General features: G+C 61.7%; 2 protein-coding genes across 4 annotated transcripts in view; both read right to left on the bottom strand.

Moving 5' to 3' along the window:
• Nucleotides 1-205: 205 nt before the first annotated feature.
• Nucleotides 206-6,191, bottom strand: PABPN1L (PABPN1 like, cytoplasmic). The gene is given in 9 exon segments (XM_036119706.2): nt 206-331; nt 3,526-3,723; nt 4,213-4,300; nt 4,439-4,545; nt 5,043-5,126; nt 5,193-5,204; nt 5,470-5,573; nt 5,901-6,066; nt 6,069-6,191. Coding segments are annotated over 9 exon segments (1,008 nt in total).
• Nucleotides 6,192-8,363: 2,172 nt separating this feature from the next.
• The window catches only part of CBFA2T3 (CBFA2/RUNX1 partner transcriptional co-repressor 3), a 92,085-nt gene continuing 82,998 nt past the window's right edge, over nt 8,364-17,450 (bottom strand). For all 3 annotated transcript variants that reach the window (XM_036119705.2, XM_078063370.1, XM_078063372.1), the window contains 2 exons: nt 16,357-16,547; nt 8,364-14,937 (listed from right to left, as the gene is read on the bottom strand). In XM_036119705.2, coding sequence (XP_035975598.2) covers nt 14,638-14,937; nt 16,357-16,547 — 491 coding nt within the window. In that variant the 3' untranslated portion in view covers nt 8,364-14,637. The remainder of the gene's footprint in view (nt 14,938-16,356; nt 16,548-17,450) is intronic.

Genomic DNA, 17,450 nt, shown 5'->3' with positions numbered 1-17,450 from the left:
TTCGGGCCCTAAAGATGCTGCAGCTGCAGGGGGAGCGGAGGGAGGTGCAGGGGGACCTGTGGGTGGGCCTCTGCTCCAGAGGCTGACCTGGCAGAGCCAGATCTCGAGGGCCCTCCTTCCCCCCCCCCATACAGCCCACACACCTCCCCCTGCGGGGAGGGGCCTTCATGTCTCCAGTCCTGCGCCTGGCCTCAGGAGGCAGCCCCTACAGCGCCGGGGGGCTCTGACTCGGCTCGTAGGTTGCCTCTGGCTTGCTGAGGACGGAGTGAGCAGCCCCAGAGGCCTCTTCCTCGGGGAGCACCTGGCAGTCCCTCACGGCCCGGGGGCCAGGCTGGGTTAGAGGAGTCCCCGCTCACTTGCTGCCCCCGCAGGCCCCCAAGCTGGCGGGGGGAGGGGTCATGTTTGGGATGGAGCTGGCGTGATTGGACATGTGCACTCTGCCTCCCCGGAGGCCTGCTCGGCCAAGTCCAGTGACAGTGCCTCTGGATCGGCTGGCCCAGGCTCTAGTGCCCTTTATCATTTGTTTGGCACACTGGCTTTGAGTCTCGGCCCCAAGACAGCTACGAATCCCTCCCTCCCCTTTTCAGCGCGCCAGAGAAGGCCTCTGACAGGAGGAAGGCAGCTTCGGGGCCCCTGGGCAACAGGGAAGGCTGCTGGCGCCAGGATGAGACTTGCACATCTCTGCATTGCCTTCCCTTCCCGTCTGAGGAACACGGGAGTCGTGTTCAAAATCAGAGAAGTAGAGGGAGAACTCAGTCAGGAGTGGGTACTAAACACAGGTCCCAGCACACCACCTCCCGCGGCAGGTGGAACACCTAGGGTAGGACTGAGAGGCACCGACCAACGGGCGCTGGTTCAGATGCCACCGCACACCTCTGGTTGAGCTTTGGTAGTAATTGCTCCTGCCTGAGTGGTGGCTGTGGGGGGGGCCTGCAGGTTGCCGGCTTGCTGCTTTGCTAACAAAGCCCCAGTGTTACTGGCTACAGTTGACTAGACAGAAGATATTTCCTACTCTCCGTAGCACACAAGGGTAGGTAGTTATGGCATGAAAGTGGATGGTGTTGGGAGAGACTTGCAGGAAAGATACTTTGAAGGGGGATTCAGCTAGCAGATGGAGTACGCTTCCCTCATCTTTTCCCTTCTGGATCTTGGATGTGATGGCTGGAGCTAAGGCAGCCCTCTTGAAAGCATGAGGAAAAGCTTTATCTCCTAAGGATGGGGAGCAGAAAGCTAGAAGGAAGATGGGTTTTGCTGACATAGGCCAGGATTTTTTATAGTCAGCATTTTGTAGAAGAAAATAAAATAAACTGCTGTCTTGTTGAAGCCAGTGCTATTTGGGTTTTTCTGTAGGTGCAGACAGAGCAGCCCTTAGACGTGCTTTACACTCAGGAGTTTTCACACACATCGTTAGGTAGCATCCCCATTGTAAGCCTGAGAACAGCAGGGCTCAGAAGTAATGTGCTGGTCCATGTGCTGCCAACGGAACTGTCCTGTGAGGGTTTCCCATCATCATTTAGCAGTTCTCTACCTTGAGGCCAGCCTCCTTGTGGGCCACCTGCCTGCCTGGACTCCACCCTAGAGCTGAGCCCCGTTAGGTGCCGCTCCCAGTCAGTTCCTAGCTGTTGTTCGGGTGACTGCTCCCTGTCCTTCCTTCTGCCCCTGACCAGACAGGGAGCCTGTATGTCTTGGCCTTCTCCAGGCACAGCCACGTAAGTCCACTCAGCAGCTCACCGCTGGGAGCCCTCGCCACCCAGGTGGCCGCCAAGTCAGGAGCGTTCTCCATCCTCCCTCTGTCTTGGTCGGCTTGGGCCTGAAATCCAGGGGTGAGGAGGGACTCCTAGGCCCGCTCTCTCCTCAGAGCAGCCACACAGAAGGGGTCAGGAAAACTCTTCTGAAAATGAACCAGCTTGGGGGGGGTGGGCGGGTGGAGACTGCTAGCATGCATGGTGAGCGCCTTAAGATGGAGGCAAATCCCCCCTCACCGTGGAGGGTGAGCAGCCCCTGGGTGCCAAGCAGGCAGGATCCGGTGTCACCCACGCGGTGCCACATAAGCTTCAGCCCAGGGAACTGTGTCCAGGTGGCGAGCCTCATCTGCGCCCTCCTGACTGCACCTGGTCCAGGCCACACGCGGCTCTGCCCTGACAGCCCCTCCTTGCTACCTTCTCACGGGGTGTGCATGTGTGAGTGAGCGAGCGGGCAGGAGAGAACAAAGAAATGTCCTCCCAGTTCCGGAGGCCAGAGTCAGGAGTCAAGGGGTCAGCAGGGCCAGTTCCTTCGGGAGGTTCTGAGGGAGGATCTGGTCTGTGCCTGTCCAGCTTCTGATGGCCGCCAGCAGTTCCTCGGCTTACAGACACAACACTACAATCTCTGCCTCTTTCTTCGCATCCTCTCTGTGGGTCTGTGTCTCATTGGATTTAGGGCCCACCCAGATGATCCAGGATGATCCTGACTTTTTCCCAAATAAGGTCACATTCGCAGGTTCCGGAAATTAGGGTGTGGACATTTTTTTAGGGGGGCTTCGTTCGCCCCACTCAAGGGCAGACTTGACCCCAGATCACGGGGAGTGAGAAGCTGGCCTAAGAGGACGCCAGAGACAAATGCGGGTGGAGAGCCAAGGGGTGGCGGTCCCCCCACCCCACCTTTGGACCCCCCTGTGGATTGCAGCCCTAGCAGCTCTGTTCCTGGCATAAAGAATTGGTAGGTAGGCTAACAAGGCGAGTGGCTTTGGAACAGCCCAGCGAGGGTTCCTTGGCAGCTACTTAGGTCCAGAGCAAAGGGAGTTTTCCGTCCCCAGCCCCGCAGTGCGAAGGAGCACAGACTGCAATTCAGGGAGGAGGTGGGGCGTGTCTGCGGCAGAGGGGCCGCAGTCGGAGTGCCCAGCGGGGGGAACTTCTGACAAGGGCCAGGCCTGGGCCAGGAGCCCAAGGTGCGTGCCCTCCCACAGTGCCTCACGCTGTGTCCCTCACTGTGGGGGGCAGCACAGACCCGGAGGCCTGCTGTCACGTGCTTTTAAAAACTACTGACATTTAATTTATGCTTTACCATTAAGACACATTTCTACTTTTCTTTAAAAAGACTTGGAGAGCCCCAAGCTGACTCAGCGCTAGCTGCCTGAAGCTCTGCTCAGTGCCTTCCAAAGCCCCGAGTGGCACAGGACCCACCTGCACCCCCGTGGTGTCCGGTTTCATGCAAGACTTATGGCTCCGGCTGGGGGCGCCGCGCAGTTATTCCCGCCGAGAGCACAGCTGTTTACTCCTGACCCACCCCGGCCCCACTCTCAAAATCCCATTCTCCCTTCAATACGGCGAATACTACAGAGAGAACCTTCCACGGCCGCGGCGTAGAGAAAAGGGGGACGTGAGCGCAGGCCCCGCCCCGGCCCCGCCCGCCAGTTCCGCCCCCGCGGTCTGAAGCAGGCCCCGCCCCCACCCCGGGTTCCGCCCACCGGGCCCCGCCCACCGGTTCCGCCCTCGTGGTCTGAAGCGGGCCCCGCCCCCGCTCCGGGTTCCCCCAGGCCCCGCCCACCGGTTCAGCCCCCGCGTTCTGAAGCAGGCCCCGCCCCCGCCCGGGCCCCGCCCACCGGTTCCGCCCTCGTTGTCTGAAGCGGGCCCCGCCCCGGAGACTGCTGTGGGGGAAGGGTCCTCCTCTGGCGCCTCGCTGTCCTTCCAGGCCCCCGCGGTCCGTGGAGCTGATCCCTGGCAAGTTGGTCCTTTTGGGCAGCACCTGGGCCGAAGGCTGAGGCCCTCTGAGACACTTGTTTTCCTCCCCGCCTCCCCAGCGCAGCCTTAATCGAGCGCAGGGCAGAGCCCAGGGCTAAAGCTGCCTCCAGAAAGCCTTCTTGGGTTTCTCCGCTGGAGGCTCACAGGCAGCTGTGCAGCGGTTACACCCCGCAGCTCCTGGGCGTGGAGCTCTGGGGCATCAGACCCTAACTTGTTCCCAGCCTCCTCAAAATTCCCACTCAGACCTGAACTGTCCAGCCACAGACATGGTCAGGTGATGTGCCCCTGTGGACCCAGCATCCCCTAAGTGTCCAGCTGGGGAAGAGAGCCGCGCCATGCAGTGGAGACCTGCTGGGCCCTGAGGCAGCCACCCCTCCACCCGCGGATGTGCCCAGAGACACTGGGGGAGTGGAGAAGGGTCGTGGCCTCTCCCTGTGCCTGCGTTTCCTGGTCCCCCAGGGATTCATGGGTTAACGTGGTTTAGGGAACACACCTTGAGGACTCGGCCTCGGAAGATGCTCTCATCCAGCTCCACTGCAGCCTGGACTGAGCTCTTGGCAGCAAACTCCATGTAGGCATAGCTGGGGTAGGCGGGCAGGGCGGGGGAGGGCCACCCCGGGATGCCTGGGCTCCACAGTACCCCAGGGCGCCTGGCCCCTCCGGAGCCGCCCTCCCTGAGCCCCCCACCCCCCGCTCCCTGTTGCCTGGCTGGCACTGACCCCTTGGGGTGTCCGGAGAACTTGTCGCACAGGACGGTGACCCGGTGGCCCTCCCCGCAGGGGTTGAAGTAGGATTCCAGATGCTCCGCTGTGCCCCCGCAGTCTACCTGCCACAGGTACGCCCCTGGTGGTGGGGGGCCTCCCGCAGAGGCCTCGCTCTCCCGGGGGCTCCCACAGCATGTTTTCTCGGTAGAGAGGTTGATTAGACCCCAGGGTGGAGTTAGTAGCCGTTGCCTTGGTCCCCCACCCCTGCCGGGGGTGGACTGCAGACAGAGACGTCCGCCCTCCATGTGTGAGATGACCCCCTAAGTTCATCTGGCCTGTCCAGACAACAGGTGGCTTTTTACAGTGGGATTTGTGGCCAGGGTGATTGGCCAACGGGAGATTCCTGTGGCAATGCTGAATCCCAGCTCCTGTCGGGAAACCAGAATGCCTGAGGACACGGGGCCCATGCTCCCTCCTGGGGCGGCCCACCCCCCAGTCAGGTCCTGTCCTCTGGCTTCTCCCCTCCTGAGCCTGTGTCCCTTTCTTTAATCCTCAAAGCCAGGAGGAGATGGCCAACCCTGGGTGCCCACTGCCCCATCTTGCCCCCTCCCGGACTCACATTGCCCACATAGACGGATCTGTGGTCCGACTCCACCTTCTCCACGGGGGTCCCGGGGCAGGGGCAACCTACCGAGAGGGGGGCCTCAGGACAGGTCTCACTGCAGGTGGGGGGGCTCCCGGCAGCTGCTAAGGGCAGGCACCTCACAACAATAAGTTGTGGCTTATTCCTCACTCCTTAGGGAAGAGGGTCACCCCCAGGGACTGTTCTGGAAGGGCTTACTGCACACCTGCCCCGGCCAGGCCCGACGCATGGAGACCCCAGACTCTCCCTGTGGGCTGGCCCTGTGCCTGCAGCAGCTGCAGCCCACCCAGATGTACCGACAGGGAAGGGGGCTCAGAGCCGTGTGCCCAAGGACTCGTGGCCCACCCACCAGGGAAGGGGTTGGCCTGGCCTGCTGGCTCCTACCTGCCCTGGGGCTCAGTACGGCGCCTGCGCTCTCCTCCTCCGCGGCTTGGCCCTGCGGCCCCGGCGTCTCCGGCCCTTGGGCCTGCTCCAGGGCCCACGGCTTCAGTTTGATGGCCTCCAGCTTCTGCCAGCATGACCCCAGGTGGAGCCCAGAGGCAGGACGGCCCCTAGGCTCCTCTCGAGGGAGGGCAGAGGGGAACAGGCATGAGCCTGTCTGTCCTCAGGGTCACTGGCTCCAGGGGGACGTGCTGGAGGGAGCAGGAAGGCCGTGTGGACTGGGGCCCTGCCATCCTCCCCAGCCTTGCAGGGTTGGGCATACCTACAACCCTCTTCCAGGCCAGGGACAGTGGCCTGGAAAAGGGTCAGGGCTGCAGCCATCGGTCCCTCTGAACCCACGCACACGTTTCTGAGGTTCCTGGCCGGCCTCCGCGGGGCTCCACGGGGGTGTTCCCTGGTCAGGTACCCGGTACTTAGCCAGGTCCTCCCCCTCCAAGAGAGACAGGAGGAAGCCTGCATCTTCATCCTTCTGGTCTTCCTCTGCTTTCCCTGGCTCCTCCTACTTCCTGTCCCAACCCCTGGCCCCAGAGGGGGCTTCTTGGCCCTGCTCCAGGCCCCCCAGCCCAGGGCCTCAGGGTCCCTGCTCCAGGCCCCCCAGCCCTGGGCCTCAGGGTCTGGGGAAACGCTTTGCAGCCAGGCCTCGGTAGGGAGTGGGAAGAGAGTGTGGCTGAGGAACAGCCACATGCCACATCGGTGGATAGGGGGTTGGGGGAAAGGCAGCCTCCCTTGCTCACCTCCACACCAGCACCTGCCCTCCCCCAGGGTTTTAAGCTCCTCCCCAGGCCAGGTGCTCCCTCGAGAGTCCGCGGGGCTGACTTCCAGCCCCAGCTTCTGGGCCCTGCACCTTCTTCCTCCCGCAGGACCCTTGAGGTGCAGAGAGGACTGGCGCGGAGGCAGGGCCGGGCAGGGTCTCCTCCTGCATGAGCTCCACCATGCTCACCACAACACCTGCTCAGGGTCACACCTCCAGTGGCAGGCCACGGGTAGGATGACACGGGCAGAAGTGAATTCCCCAAGTGTGCACAAGCGGGAAGGATGGCACGTGGGATGAGGACAGCCCTCCTGGAGGAGATGGCGTTGGGGCTGCCCTAGAGGGACTGGTCAGGCAGGCTGGGGCAAGGACGGTGTGGGTGGAGGGACCAGTGTGAGCAAAGGCCTGGCGGGGTGAGGGCAGGGCATGTGCCACAGGAGGTCAGAGGCCCGTGGTCTGGGCAGGGTAGGGCCCCGTCCCTGCTCTTGACACCCCCGTCCATTGCCCGTGGACACTCCTCTCACCCTCCTTCGTTCTGGACCAGGGCAGGTGGGAGCCAGAGTCCTGCCCTGACTACAGGTCACAAACGTACAATCAGGTGCAGATCTGTGATGGACACTTGTAAAGTATCTGGCTTCCAGGCCAGCCTGGGCCCCTCACTTCTCGCCCCTGGAGGGCGGCCGTGGGCCTGTGTCCCCATGTGCCCTGGCCTCCATCTGTCTTCGCTGGAGCGGCTGCTCTGGCTGGCCTCAGTCTGGCTCAGCCTCGGGGGAGCTCCTGCTCTGTGTTTACGGGGGCCCCCTCTGGGCATGTCTGTCCACCCCGGCCCAGAGCCCCCCACTCCAGGCCATAGCTGGTAGGTCCACACTGGCCCGTTGGGGTCTCTTCCCTGGGGACTTGGGAAGGGGGGAGCCGCATCTTACACGGAGCCGGCCTGTGGGAGCGCCTGCCGAGGCTGCCCTACCCTTGGGCCCAGGCCCTCTTCCCAGGTCTCCAGGCTCTGCTCTCTCACCACCCGGTGGAATCTCTTGGCCCCTGGCGGCTGCCACGCCTCCTCAAGCGCCTCGCTCCTTGCCGGCCACACCCCCTCGCTCCCGAGTCCACACAGGCACATGCACTGCACCGCTGTTTCCAGGAAGCCTCCCTGATTGCTCCTCCTTCCGCCAGGACTCCCCCTCGGTCTCCCCGGGCAGGTCACGGTGTCTCAAGGGCAGCATGCATGTCTGCACTGAGCACAGGGCCTCGGCCCCAGGCTGTCTGCATGAGGATGAAGTACAGCCGTCTCTCCTGTAACACGAGGCCGTCAGGTCCCCTGCCTCCTGGGGGTCGGAGGCCCCACGGAGGGCCTCTGGCCTGGGCCCTTCCCTCCACTTCCACGTGGGAGGCAGAACACCACGGTGGCTGTGTCCAAGCCAAGAGCCAGCTGGACTCAGGCCGGGCCCCCCCCTCCGCCGCCAGCCTCCGTCTGAGCTCAGATCTCTGCAATGGAAAAACGCTGTCAGCCTGCTCTCTGCTGGGACTGCTGACACACCAGGCCCAGCTGGGGCTCCTGCCAGCCGCCTGGCGCGGGGACAGACTTGCCCCCATGCTGGCCTTTCCAATGACGCCTTTCAAATACATCATGTTCCAAGCCGGAGCCCAAGTATTAATAACACCCCTTCCTCCCAGGGGCTGCCAGCACACCACGAATGCCAAGTTCTGGGCATCCGAATCTGGCTAGGACCTGCCCTGGGAGCCAGGACACCCTGGCTGCGACACCCTGGCTCCTTGGGGTCAAGGTGTCCCTTTCCTCACTGTCCTCTTTTAGGGTCTTGTGGAACATGCCCGGCACAGCCACAAGCCATGGGTGTCAGCTGGGGCCCAAGGTCGTCCAGATCACCTTGAGGACCCAGCTTTTGAAAGTTCACCCATGTGGCAAGAGCACAGGAGGCTGTGGGTGAACTGCGCCAGGGGGTCCATTCCCATTCACACCCCAACTTACGTCACCCGTTTGTTCACCACCCCCATGGGGCAGGGCCTTGTCTCTTGCTCGGCACCGAGAAAGCGCCCCCCCATCAGACACGGCTTCCTGGCGGTCACCGGAACCAAGGAGAGGCACAGCCCCGTGATGGCAAACGTTGGCTTTATTACACGACACAGATAACGGACGTGACCTGAATCATGACGTCTTACAGCACCCAGGTCAAACAAAGCACATCAGGGGACACACAACGGGGACGGCATGCCATGGGTTCCACAGCGCTGAGGAAAACCCGTCACAGGAAAACGAACCAACACTCGCTCCAACTCCTTTTGGGGAGTTTAAAAAAAAAAAAAAAAAAGGAGAAGAGGAAAAATCCATCCAATCCCCATGAGCCTGTTCCCAGGGCCTGACACCCTGGAGGCCAGCCTGGCTGGGCCCCCTCGTCCCTGTGGACAGCAAGGGTGTCCACTGCCTCTGTTCTAATATTTAAAAAACAGGCTCCAGTTTGAGTCCCGACGTTGTACCACAAGGGGTCTTTGGGGTGGCACTCCAGCAGCCAGCTGAATTGAAACAAAAGGAATAGAAAGCATGCAAAATGGAGTTTTCCAGAACTGTGGGGGACCAGATAGGTGCTGTCGCAGACGCTGGGCTCCCCAGGCCTTATCCATGAGGTGGATGGATGAGAGGAGCAGATATGTACCCCCAATCTAGCTCCTTGTGTTCTGTTTTCTCCTCCAGTCCTGCTAGCAGGACCATCGTCTGGGGAACTTGCGCCCAGTCCCATTTTGGAAAATATCCCGTGTGGCATGGGAGCCTGGGGCTAGGAAGTGCGGGGCCTCTAGTGTCCCAGAGATCTGCTCCCCTCTCCCTCCGCCCACGCCATCAACCAAATTCAGCTTGGGCAGGGTCTGTTCCTGTAGCTCTCCAGAGCCCTAAAGGGCTAATTTCCAGAGTCTGGTAGCCCAGGATGGAGGATGGGAGTGGGAAGGAGGCAGAGCGAGCCATGCATACCCGGGGAGAAGAGCTCCAGGAGCACTGGCATCTTTCTTCCCCTCCCCCTCCTTTCCTGAGGACACCTCCTTTGGGCAGTGACTCTTGGAGACAAGGACAGGACACCCACAATGTTGGGGTCTTGCCAGGGAATGTGCTCACCCTGACTGGTGGCTCTGGTCACAGGGCCCCTGAGCAGGTGTGTGGGCCATCTCCCAATGAGTGCTCCTGGCCCATGGCCACCACACTTGCCAGGCTGGCCCAGACTGGCCAAAGCTGTTGCTAGGACATTGGTCCAGTCTACTCACAACGCCTGCAGCAGAGCTTTATCTGTCCCTGGAGCAGGCCTGGACCAATGGTTGAGGCACTGGGGAGGCTTGCTGAGCCCACAGGCAGATTCCTTTAGGGCAGTCGAGGTCATGGGAAGATCCAAATTGCCCTTGTTGCTTTGGAATACTGGGGGACTTGGTGATGCTACTCTGGGTTCAGTGGATGGAAGTGGACAGGGTGGATGGACTGAGGCATGGCTGTGTGGGTTAGATTGGAGAAGAGATGGACAGCTATGTGGCTGGTATGTATTGGGGTGGATGGTGGAGAGAGAGGTGATTAAGTGAAAGTTTGAATGGGGGAGGGTGGAATCAACTGGCAGCTGGGATAGAGTAATAGATGGACAGATGAATGGGTGGGTGTTTGGCTGAATGGGTGAGTTGGTGGGTGGGTGGATGGATGGATAGGTGGATGGATGGATGGGTGGGTGGATAGGTGGATGGGTGGGTGGATAGATGGATGGATGGATGATTGGATACATGGATGGATGGGTGGACGGGTGGATGGATGGGTGGGTGGGTGGGTGGATGGATGGATAGACAGATGGATGGGTGGGTGAACGGGTGGATGGACAGGTGGGTGAATGGATGGGTGGGTGGATGGATGGACAGATGGATGGGTGGATGGATGGGTGGGTGGATACATGGATGGATGGATGGACGGAAGGATGGGTGGATGGACGGATGGATGGACGGACGGATGGATGGATGGACGGAAGGATGTGTGGATGGACGGGTGGATGGATGGGGTGGGTGGGTGGATAGGTGGATGGTTGGATGGATGGATGGGTGGATGGATGGATGGATGGATAGGTGGATGGATGGATGGGTGGGTGGATGGGTGGATGGATGGATAGGTGGATGGATGGATGGATGGATGGGTGGGTGGATGGGTGGATGGATGGATAGGTGGATGGATGGATGGGTGGGTGGGTGGATGGATGGGTGGGTGGGTGGATGGATGGATGGGTAGATGGGAGGGTGGATGGATGGATGGGTGGGTGGATGGATGGATGGCCAGACAGATGACTGATTGGTCAGAAGGGTGAGCTGATGAAATAAAAGAATCAAGAAACAATTGTAGGTTGGCTAGGGGGATGGGCAGAGTAATGGCCAGACATGCTGCCTAGAGTAGGCTGGAACAGGCAGGATGGGTGGATAACAATGAAGGGACTTTGGTGTCATTTTGAGGATATATTTGGGAAAATTGGCAAAAGAGAAAGTTAGGGCCTGTCCTGATCTCTTTCCACCATGTCATTGAGATGAAACTAAAACCAATACCTCCCAGCCCCTCTCCCGTCCATCTCCCGCTGCTGCTGAAGCTCTAGAGGCCTCTAGTGAGTGGCTCCACCTGTGGATCCCATGGGGAAGCCCCTTGCCTGGGCATCTGGCTCCTCTTGTCCTGGCCCTGACCCTTCTGGACCCCCAAGGCTGTCTCCATCTGTCCTCTTTGCTCCTGGTAACACCTGAGGCTTCCCTTTGGTCCTGGTGAGCTGTGGGGATGGGGACCCTCTATTCCGATGGGGTCTGGGGTGCGCCAACCTGTTCACACGTGGACGAGGCAGCACTGGTCCTTGTTCGGACACCCGCCAGACACCACCTGGGGACAGTGACATGTCCTAACGGAAAGGCCAGCCTGGGTCCAGGGCAGGATGGGAAACAGGGGAGGCAGAGGAGGGGGTGGGAAAGGTCGAGGGGTCACACACTGGGGAGTGAGAGGGCCTAGGGGTGCCAGCATCCATCTCGTTGGCCCCCACACCCCCCGTCTGTGCACCGTATGCGGCCTGGCTCTGGACGAGGGAGCTCTGGCTGCCACCTGACCTGCCAGTCTCGCTCTGCCTTCCTGCGGCAGCTTTGGGCTCAGAACAGGAGAGGAGCCCTTTTAGTTTGATTTAGGGGGAGGGAGGCCCCATGAGCATCTGCATCTCACTGAGGGTTTGGGTCACCTGTGTGGTGGTGGCCGGTGGGAAGGAGACCCTTGCACGCTGCCCTTCTGGCCAGTGGTTCAGAAGCTCAGGAGGTAGCAGGGCACGACAGTCTCTGAGCAGAGGGCAGGAGGCTAGATCCCCTTCTGTAGAGCCCCTCTTTACACGGGACAGGTGCACACTCCAGCCCATCTCCTACAACAGAAACTCTGCCACAGCCCCTCCCCAAAGCTATCGATCCTGTGTTTGGTTCTGCTGTGAGGTCTTTGGCCGAATGGGGCCTGAGCACAGTGACGGACAGGAACACCAGCCCCCAAAACATGGACCGAGCCCCAGGGCCCCTCTCAGGCTTCCCTGGGTGGAAGGAGCTGCTGGGCACTGGCGGACACAGCACTTACCAGGGTGCCTCCCTGCTGCGGGCTCCGGGCCTCAGCTTCCTCACTGCAGGCCCCCTACCCCACCCGGCTGCCATGCGCTGATCCTGTCATGCTCGCAGCCTGCAGGGGCTCCATCCCTCAGCCTGGGGTCAGCTCGTGCCAGGCTACTGCAGCCCCCTGGAGGCTGGCTTTTTGATATACGGGACATGGATGTGGGAACCACACCGGGAAGATGGCCTTGTAGAGCTGGCTTGAGGGTGACCTGTTCCCAACAGCTAGGGTGGGAGGGTCTGCCCCATCTCGGACCCTCGGCCTCTGGTGTGGCAGGGGCGCCCCCAGCCAGCCGACATGCTACGCTCCCTGGTGCACCTGCTTGTCCCCAGAGGGAGGCCTTGTGAGGGGCAGGGAGACAGGCTGGCAGAGCAAACCAGCTGGTCCCAGGTGAGGGCTCCTGTAGGCCTTGCCTCAGAGCAGCGGCCTCCCTCCAGTCCCGACGTCAGGGACATGGGTCATCGGGGCCTTAGACCTGCTCACCCAGACCCCCAGTGTACCTGGGGCAGACGCTCTCTGGATACAACCTTGGCGAACAGAGTCCAAAAACACCTGCTTCCAAGGTGCACATCCAAAACTACTGTTTTCATAGGTTCGGCGCTTGCCAGAGAGAAAGACAGAAGCCTGAACACACGACAGGTGGGATTCCAGAGTCTCATCGAGAGCCCAAATCCCGAACTGGTCCTTGCTTTTCTGAAACCCACGAAAGCGAACCTTTGACAGGTGCACGGACCCGTGGCTTGAGCCTGGGGACATTTCTGGAGGATAAGATGGGTCTATCTCGACTTCCAGAAGGCAGGTTCCACCGTCAGGCAGGATTCGGGATGGCACCTGATCTGCGGCCCCTGGATGGAACCCTTCCTCCCAGGACCGAACGATGAATTCCTACAGCTCTGGAAAAATCACAGCAATCACACAAACCCACTGCTCCCCACAGGACCACAGTTCCAATTTCTTTGAAAATCTACTTCCTAAGCTTTATATACTTCCGCGGTTTCTCTCTGTTTTTATTTGGCAAACATCCCTTCTTTATTATCACCACCATGAACATCATTATTTGGACCTCTGCAAGGACTATATACATTCACATTAGCGTATACTCTTGACTTCTTGCCTCTCGGTGGGGCCCCCAGGAGCCCCGGTTTCAGTAGCTGGTCACTCCCCATATTGCACTGCAGTCCTGGGACTCTCTCACCGCGATGCCAGGAAATGTCAGACCGCGGGCCGCGTCCACCGTGGGTCCTGCCACGGAGTACACGCGAGGGCTTCCTTATTCCTTCATTTCCTCCTTGAGATGGTTGGGGCAGCTGAGTGGGGTGAGGGGACAGGGCTGGGGGGTCCGAGAGACCGTGCCCCCAAGGAGCAGCTAGACAGAAACGCGGGGCTCTCTGCAGCTGACCGAATCTCCAGCAGGTCTGGTGAGGGCGTTCTTTTTGTAGCTTTCCTTCTATTTCTGCAACTGTGTGCAGAGAGGAGAGTGGGGACAGCAGACTCCGGGGCCGGGGTGGCGGCGGGCGGCCTCGTGGGGTGTGAGGAGAGGTAGAGGAGGAGAGATGGAGAAGCAGCAGTTCCAGGGCCCGGATGCTGTCTCCTCAAGCTTTGAGACGCAGTCAAGAATCAACCCAAAAGATTGTCACAGTCTGGCTTCAGAGTTACTCTCTCCTGGGAAGGACACGTTAGCGCGTTCTCACACGTGGAAAACATGCAATGTGATGAGAATTCACGGAGGGCGTGAGGACAGACGGGGGTGGCCCCCGCACGCGCGGACACATGCGGACATGCATGCACGTGGGTGGGGAGCCCTCCGTCGTGGCAGAGAAACCCAAGGGGCCTCTTGTTGAGTGAAACCCTCCAAACCCCAATGTCCCCACAACCCCAAACACGGAATCAAAGCAAGAGAACAGGACGACACCTGAACAAATCCAAGAGTGGAGTAAAACCGTGGATAGGATACTTTGGCAGTGACAAAACCATTTTGGATTTCGACTTCTTGTGTTTGCTTTTTGGATTTCCTTTGGAGCAGAGGCGTGTCCGGCGTCCTTGGCTGGCTAGCTGGTAAGGTAGTTTACCGGTATGCTTCCTTTCTTTTTTCTTTTTTTTTTTTTTAAAAACTTTTTGGATTTCTACTTAAAGCCAAAGAGTTTGACGTTAAAGGAAAAAAAAACTCCGAAAAACGTTTCTCGAGTTGGAAATTGAAATCGTTCTTACCGTCTTCACCGCGTCGGCCACGCCCCTGGGGTGGATTCTGGGCCACGGGGCTCAGACCTCCAGCTGTAAGATGTCAATTTTCTGTTTCCCGTTTTAAGCAGGAAGCGGACAAAACCCCCGTTTCCTTTATCCACTTCTGAGTAGGTCTGTTGCACAAAACCCCCCAAAATTCTTCACTGAAAATAGAAGCCACCAAACAGATTTCTTCGTTAAAGAGCAAGTGTACGAGGGTGATAACGACAGGAAAACGGGGGCGCGCGAGCGGGAGGGGGACAGGCGGCGGGCGAGCCGGTCACGCTCCGGCTGGGCCGCTCCGCCGGCTAAAGCTCGGTGGGGGTCTCTGAGGACGCTCGGAGCGGTCGTGGCGTGAGACCGTCAGGTAGCTGAGGAAGTTGCGTTGATGCAGTTTTTGTTGGTTCTGTTTTCTTTTGGAGAGAAGCGGTAGCAGCAGCGGCTCCCAGGGCCGGGGGCAGCGGCCGGCGGGCTGGGGGGCCGGGCGGGGCCGGAGGGCGCGGCATCCGTGGGCCGGGGTGGGGGGGTCAGCGGGGCGCGGCGTCCAGGGGGCCGGGGGGGCCGGGCGAGCCGGGCCGGGAGGGCCCCGCGGAGCTGGCCTCGCTGGGGCTGGCGGCACCCGCGGGCAGGCAGGGGCCCAGGCCGGCCGCGGCGTCGGGCTGTGCGGGCCCCGGGTCGGCCACGGCGGCCGCGGGGCCCTGCAGGCTCTGGCCGCACACGTGGTGGTGCTTCTCCCAGTCCCGGTGCTGGCAGAAGGAGCCGCAGTACCGGGCCGCGTTGCAGCCGCTGCACGTCTCGCTGGCCTTGCGCCCACAGTTCCAGCAGCTCTGGGTGGGGGGGGACATGGTCAGCGGGCGGCCGCAGGGCGGACGCTGGGCCCCGAACCCCAGGTGCCCAGCCCGGCCGCAGACTGGGGCAGCACACGCTGCCAACACCCCCACTCGGGCCGGCCGCGGCATCATGCCGCCACAGCTCCGGGGCGGCCCTCAGCGGCCACGGCCCCCCTGGCTGGGCCATTCTGGGGGTTGGACGCGCACCGCCGAGGCACACAGCTCCAGCCCGCCCCAGTCAGGCTCACGCAGCATTTACAGGACCGCGGGGTCCTCAGGAGGGAAGGCAGCCACGGCCTGTCCTCTCTTCCAGGAAGCCCTCCTGGTTTACCTGGGCTCAACCCCAGAATGTGCACCCTGGCTGGGTAAAGACGGCCAGATTCCAGTGCAGGGTGCACGGCCAGGCACCCCCTGCCCCCGGCCATGGGGCTTCTGCTCCCTTTCTGTGGAACGAGCGGTAACCTCAGCCGCGCACGTGAGCAGAAGGTGGGCAGGGATACTGGGAGAGACCCGAGTTGGCAGCCAGGCTGAGGGTCGGGGAGCCCACGCCCGCCCCAGGAGGAAGGCCCAGTGTCTCGTTGGCCCTGAAGCCTCTTGGGCTTCCTGGCTCGCTCTGCTCGGCCACACCGGCCTCCTTGCGGTCCTCACTCCGCCCAGCGTGCCCCCGATCTCGGTGCTTGCTGCTCCCTCCTCGCTCTGCTCCCCAGATCCCTGCCCGGCTCGCTCACCTCCTGCAGGACTCTGCTCACATGTCACCGCCCTGGTGCCTTCCCTGGCACCTGCCTCCGTGCGGTCTGCCCGCTCTGCCCCGCCCGCCGCTCCGGAGCTCGGAGTACCTGCCGCAGCAGCTGCTGCGGACGCACGAGCTGACCCTCTGGGCCCGTCCACGCACACACATACCAGAGGTCCGGAGACCAGTCCCCTTCCAAAGGACAGTTCCAGAGGAAAACCTCTCCCCCTCCCCGACTCCTCTGACGTGAGAGTCCTTCTGGACGAGGAGGAGAGGCACCCCCTGCCCCCGCCCTGCGGACCCCGCCCAGCCTCTGATGCCCAGGAGCCAGCACGACGTGATGCTCAGGCCCCTGCACGCATGCGTGCGGGCGGCAGCTGACGAGGCCCTCTAGACACCCCCGCAGTCTCCACTCGCGCCGTGCCCCCAGCTTTCACTGGTTAGCAAGAGCATGGGCTCGGCGCCTGCCAGCCTAAGTCTGAATAATGCCCATGACATCCTGGGGCGCGGCCCAGGGCAAGCCACCTACCCCTGGAGCCCTCGGGGTCCACGTCAGCACGACGGGGACACCACAGGACCCACTTTGCCGGCTGCCTAAGGTCGTGAGGCGGGGAGGCGACAGAGGGAGGGTTCGGGGCCTGGACCAGAGGCTGGGGCCGGAGTGGGGGGCAGGCGGGTGGCCTTACCTCACTGGAGTCCTCCTGCTGGTTGACCACGGTCAGGGCGTCCTCCGAGGCCTGCCGCCGGGCTTCAGCCAAGGCCCGCTCCATCTTGGCGCGCTCTGTGCTGATGAGCTCGTGAGCCTTTCGCTCGGCGTCCGACACGGCCTTTTGCAGCTCAGACATCGCCTGCCGCTTCACCTCGTTCACCGCCTCCTCTGCAAAGGACACGCGGGCCGTGGTCCCGTGGCCCAGCCCAGCCGCGCCTCCCTGTGTTGTGGGCGGGGCCTGGGCACCAGCGGCCGGGCACACGTGTGCAAGCCTGGTCGTGGGGGCGTCTCCCGAGCCTGGCCCTACCCTAGTGTTCCCAGACCTGGGTGTGCGGTGGCACTGCCCTGGAGGGCGTGGCCAAGCCCACCGCTGACGTGGACGCCACGGGCGTGGGGAGGAAGAACCTTGGAACCCACGAGTTCCAAGTGAGGCTGATGCTGCCAGTGTGGGCACCCGCTTTGAGAACCAGAGCCGTGGACAGTCGGCTTCCCTGTCGCTGGTATGGAAGCAGTCCAGGGGATGCCCCGTCCAGGGCTCCGCATTCTTATCATCCCAAAGCCCTCCGTCACCCACACCTGCGGCCTCCAGCCTGCTCCGGTCTGGAGAGAAGCACGCCGTCCGTGGTGCTGCTGTCGTGAGCTGAGCTGTCTGCCTAAGGCCGGAGCGTCTGCTTGGGTGCCGCTGTGCTCTCCAGCCCTGGCAGACGGCCCTCGGCCGCTCAGGCCTGCCTCAGTTTCCCCAGCAGTGCCCTCCCTGCAGTGGTGTGAGGGGCTGGGTGGTGTGGAGCAGGGCTCCTCCTAGGGAGCCTTCTGTGCTGGGCGTGGCAGAGCTGCCGGTCCCCCAAGTCACCACCGGGGCGCCACGTCGCTGTCGCCAAGGGGCCACCATGGGCCAGATGGAGGCAGAGGGGACAGGCCGAGGGAAACGAGGACCCCATCCTCCTGTCCGGGCCTGGGCCTTCCCCCACCTTGCTCCAGGCAGCTGCAGCCGCTCTGTGGCCCCTTGGCCTCCGCGCCTGGGGTGGGATGCTCTCCTCTCTCTGCTCTCGAGATGCTGCGATTTTCTCCCTC

This window comes from Halichoerus grypus, chromosome 15 (genome assembly GCF_964656455.1).
Source record: "Halichoerus grypus chromosome 15, mHalGry1.hap1.1, whole genome shotgun sequence".
Taxonomy (NCBI): Eukaryota; Metazoa; Chordata; class Mammalia; order Carnivora; family Phocidae; genus Halichoerus; species Halichoerus grypus.
Note: the sequence above shows the minus strand (reverse complement) of the source record. Positions and strands in the feature narration are given on the sequence as shown.